This window comes from Tinamus guttatus, unplaced genomic scaffold (genome assembly GCF_059628265.1).
Source record: "Tinamus guttatus ecotype Peru unplaced genomic scaffold, ASM5962826v1 Tinamus_guttatus_pri_ptg001150l, whole genome shotgun sequence".
Classification (NCBI taxonomy): domain Eukaryota; kingdom Metazoa; phylum Chordata; class Aves; order Tinamiformes; family Tinamidae; genus Tinamus; species Tinamus guttatus.
In genome coordinates this window covers 1,554,399-1,558,694 of record NW_028289684.1, presented here as the reverse complement: position 1 = coordinate 1,558,694, position 4,296 = coordinate 1,554,399, and the positions used below count along the sequence as shown (strand labels likewise).

The window sequence follows — 4,296 nt, the reverse complement described above, 5'->3', positions numbered from 1 at the left end:
CGAACCTGCCCCTAACGGGGCCCGCACACAGGTCGGGGGGCGAAATGGAGATCCCTGCTGCTACGACCGCCCTAAACCCGGAGCCGCGGCGCTTGGGAACGCTCTTCTCTGCAGCGACTGCGCAGAGGCCGAACCGCTGTGGAACCAGCCCGTTTTCCTGCTCAACGGAGGCGTTTGGGACGCCGCTCCCCCGGCCCCGAGCCCGGCCGCAGCCTTGGGGCAGTGGCGGGCTCGGACGTGAGCTCCGTTCGAGCGAGGGGCGCTCGCAGCCCCTTATTTCGTTTCGTTTCGTTTCCTTTCACTTCGCTTCGTTTCGTTTCGTTTCGCTTCATTTCGTTTCGTTTCGTTTTTCTTCGCTTCGTTTCCCCTCCCCCCCCCCCCCCCCCCGCTTGTTTGCAGCGTTTCTTCCCCGTCGCGCGAAGCAGAGGACGAGCCGATCGCGAAACGCGGATTTGCGACCTGTCAGGAGCAATTTGTGTCGCCGGGGGAGGGGACCAGGGCCGGGCTGCGGTGCTGCCCATGGGTGCCCTCCCTCTTCCCCCACCAAAACCCCCCAGGGGTCACCTGCCTTCCCTCCACTCCTGGCCCTGTCCAGCACCTGCGAGTCCCCAACAAACCAGGCCAGCCAGGTCAGCTATGTTTCCTCTTTATTGTTTGATATATTTATGTACCACATTATATGTTAAAGATAGACTCTTTTTTTTCTGATATACATTTTTTTTTCATCTTATTTACCACAATTACACCACACGTACATTGGAAACAGCTCCACGGATCTGGTAGATTTGCACAGAATGAGTTGTGTCTTGCTTTTGCTTCTGTATCCTGAACAACGTCAAATCCAACATCTTTTCATAATTTAGAAGTCACACTTGTTAAAACAAACAAACAAACAGAAATAATAATAACAAAAAAACAATCACCAAGAAGAAGACTCCAGAATCTGTGATTTTGTGGTCGGAGACAAAATATCGTAATCCATGGGAAGCGTTCTTCCTTGATATGAATTGAGATGGAAGAATTAAGCAGTCCTTAAATACTACGTTAACTGCAGTGTAAACATTAGAGGTAACTGGCATCGCTGGTCATCAGTTGTTGCTTGGAGTCATCAGGCTGTACATACAATCTAGGTCTCATCTACATCTGTCTCCCAAGGTTCCTGCTCCCAGCACTCACTACTCATATGCTTCTACTTGTAAGCACAGTAGCCCAGATCCATTGGATTGGCAACTGGGCTTCAGCTCCTGAAACATGGAATTGCATATCTGAAAAGAGCACTGAAAACCGATTGTTTCCCAAGAGGTCACTTGCTGGGAGCCAAGCTTCAGGCAACTAGTGAGGAGATGGGATGGGGCATCAGATATTTTCCTCTGAAAAAATCTAAATAACAAAAAAATATATTTATATCTTAGCTTATTTTAAAAGACTTTAGGGTGAACACTTTTTATTCCTTTTATTTCATTTAATTTTTAGATTCTATGACATAGAATTTGTTGGATACACATAAGTAAAATAACGACTTCATTAGAAGGATGTGGAAGTTTTTGGCTATGCGGATGTTCAATGCAATTCTCTTTTACTGCAATCAATTCTGGCCACTCCTTAGTCCTCAGCATTGGTTCTAAAGGCCTCAATGAGGCCTTCTAAAGAATGGATGAACCCAGACACACTGCAGATACCACCTATAACGAAAATGGCTACGTCAAAGAAGACATGGTGCCACAAGAGCTTTCTCCACAAGAGTTTGAGGTGGAAAAGACTGGGGAGCAGGAAACAGAGACCTGCACCTGTGAGGCTCCCAGTAAGACCCATCAAGAGGGCAAAATGTGGGACGTAGATAGCCATCAGCAAGGTGAAAACTACCAGGGCGCATCTGAGGGTGAGACCCCAGGATTTGAGCCTCCCATCGCCCCCATAGCAGTTGGGAAAGAAGGCCCTGTTTCCATCTTGGAAAAGGGATCTCTCCAGGACTTCCACGGCTGCAAAGAAGGGCAAGGGATAAGACAGCAAGGCTTTGGCCACCAAGAAAATGTTGACTACTGCCCTAATGGTGGACGGCAAGTTGTCTGTAATGACTTCCTTGGTCTCATCGGCCCAGGTCAGATAGGCGACCAAGGCAAAGAGTCCCTTAAGGATGCAAGCTGCTATGTGCGTCCAGTTCATCATGCAATGAAACTCCTTGGGGTTCTGCATGTTCCCCTCCAAGGAAGGCAAGAAGATCTGGGAGGTGTAGCTGAAGACAATGATACCAATGGAAATGGGAAACTTCTTCACATCAATGTAAAACTTGACTTTGTCCCAGGCCCAGTCACGTGCCCTGGATAGGCAGTAGGCAATCACCAAGATGTTGATGACAAAGTGGGCCAATGTGCAGAGCAAGCTGAACTTCGAGACTGCCTTGAGGTTCTTCAAGAACGCGCAAGGCAGGAGCACTGCCGTGGCAATGATGGACCATGACTTCTGGGAGACGGGCAAGTTTGGAAAGCTGTTGTACATCAGATTCCCACTGACCACCACATAGAGAATGCAGGTCATGACCAGTTCAATGATCTGAGCCACGTTCACGATTCTGCCTCCGAGCGTGGGGAAGCGGGGCGCGCAGCAAGCGTTTGCTATGTCCACATAGGAGTCTCTCACCCTGACTATCTCCCCATCCTCATTCTCTTCGTAAAGACAGGCAATAAGGATTTTCCCAGTGTAGCAGCAAACCACTGCAGCGAAAATTATTAAAAAGAGTCCTAGGTATCCACCATGAAGGATGGCATAGGGCAGGCCCAGAACAAACATCCCCTAGAAAGAGACAAAATGGAAACTGTGTTGCGTGTCTCAGGGCGCCTTTTCCCGTGCACACGCAGTTGCACAGTCGCAGTCTCACACCCACGCACCAGCTCAGCCGCACACGGTCACCGTCACGCACACCGCCCCGCACACTGTCACACACAGCCTTTGTCTCCCTCCTGCCCATCACCGCAGACACGGGCACCGCCGCAGTCCCCTGCACTGGCACACGAATGCAGCCGCGCAGGCACAGCCCAGCACTCCCGCACAGCCGCGTCTGCACCCTGGAGCGCCCTGGAGCGCCCTGGAGCGCCGGCCAGCGCAGCCTCCGCACCACAGGCTCTGCCCTGGGTGCTGTCATCTCCACGCGCAGCCTCTCCCGAGACCCCAGGGGTGTCCCCAGAGCCAGGACTGTGGGGGAAGCTGACATGGGCTGAGCCCACCCTGGGGGCCACTCGCTCCCTGTCTTCCCAGCCACCACCTTCTTGTCGCAGTCTCCCCCCGCCATCTCTGCATGTTATTTGGGGGGAGGCAATCTCTCTTTTCTATATATAGAAAAGAGACATATATATACGTGTGTATATATGTATATATATATATATATATATATATATGTATATATATTTATTTTCCTTTCAGAGGAGATTGCGATGCCGGGCATCATTTGTATGCTGGGCACCGCAGTGTCCAGGGTTTGCCTGGGGGGACACGGAGCGGGTGGCGCTGCGGCAGCCAGGACCCCCCCAGGCTCACCTGGATGGCATTGGTGACATTCCAGCCCGCCTCCCAGGCCGTGATCTTGGGTTTACCCTGGCCGGAGAGCTCGGCGCAGCCGACCGCGTCCTTGGAGGCGGAGGGTGGCAGGGGCCCGGTGCCATCGCGCTGGTAGTGGATGTCCCCTTCGAGGGGCGGCTCGGCGCCTTCCTCGCTGGCATCCGACTTGAGGATGTCCATCTGCAGCCCTTGCCGGTGCTCCATGTCCAGGTCGTCGCAGTGGGCAAAGCCCACCGCCTCCTCGTCGGTGGCCGCCTGGAAGCCCATCCGCGCGAACATGCCGCTCATCTTCGCCTGCGACTTGTTGGACACGGAGGTGGCCACGTTGGAGAGCTTGCTGCGGAGCAGGGTGGCCATGGTGGCTGGGCACCTCCGCGACCCTCTGCGGCGGAAAGACCCGACGGGGCGGGCGGCGGGGCTCGCTCGGCGCCGTGCGGAGGCTCTGCGGAGCCGCTAGCTGCGCTGCGCAGCGCTGCGCGCCCCGCGGCCGCTGCGCGGCCCCTGGGGCATGACAGGGAAGGAGCGCGCGGCCCGGCCGCTCCGCGCCTCTGCGCGCAACGATGCTCCGCACACGGCAGCGCCCCGCGCGGGCTGCGCGCACCGCGGGCCCCGGCACCGCAGCGGCGGCGGCAGCGGGGCGGGCTGCTGCAGTGCCGGGGGAGGGACCGAGCCCCGGCCCGGCCCCCCGGTCCGGTCCGGCCCGGCCCGGCCCGGCCCGGCGCCCCCCCCGCCTCCCGCCCCCGC

General features: G+C 55.5%; 1 protein-coding gene across 1 annotated transcript; it reads right to left on the bottom strand.

The window, feature by feature from the left end:
- Window positions 1-630: 630 nt before the first annotated feature.
- Window positions 631-4,010, bottom strand: SLC32A1 (solute carrier family 32 member 1). Its single transcript, XM_010215457.2, has 2 exons — window positions 3,532-4,010; window positions 631-2,790 (listed from the first exon to the last, which is right to left on the bottom strand). The coding sequence occupies exons 1-2, from the start codon at window positions 3,907-3,909 to the stop codon at window positions 1,603-1,605; spliced, it is 1,566 nt and encodes a 521-aa protein (XP_010213759.1). The 5' UTR covers window positions 3,910-4,010; the 3' UTR covers window positions 631-1,602.
- Window positions 4,011-4,296: the final 286 nt, after the last annotated feature.

Excerpts from the sequence above, each read along its gene's own strand:
- SLC32A1 (XM_010215457.2), bottom strand. The coding sequence starts at position 3,909 with ATGGCCACCCTGCTCCGCAGCAAGCTCTCCAACGTGGCCACCTCCGTG. Across the intron at positions 2,791-3,531 it reads ATGTCACCAATGCCATCCAG|GGGATGTTTGTTCTGGGCCT; the intron begins GTGAGCCTGGGG and ends GTCTCTTTCTAG.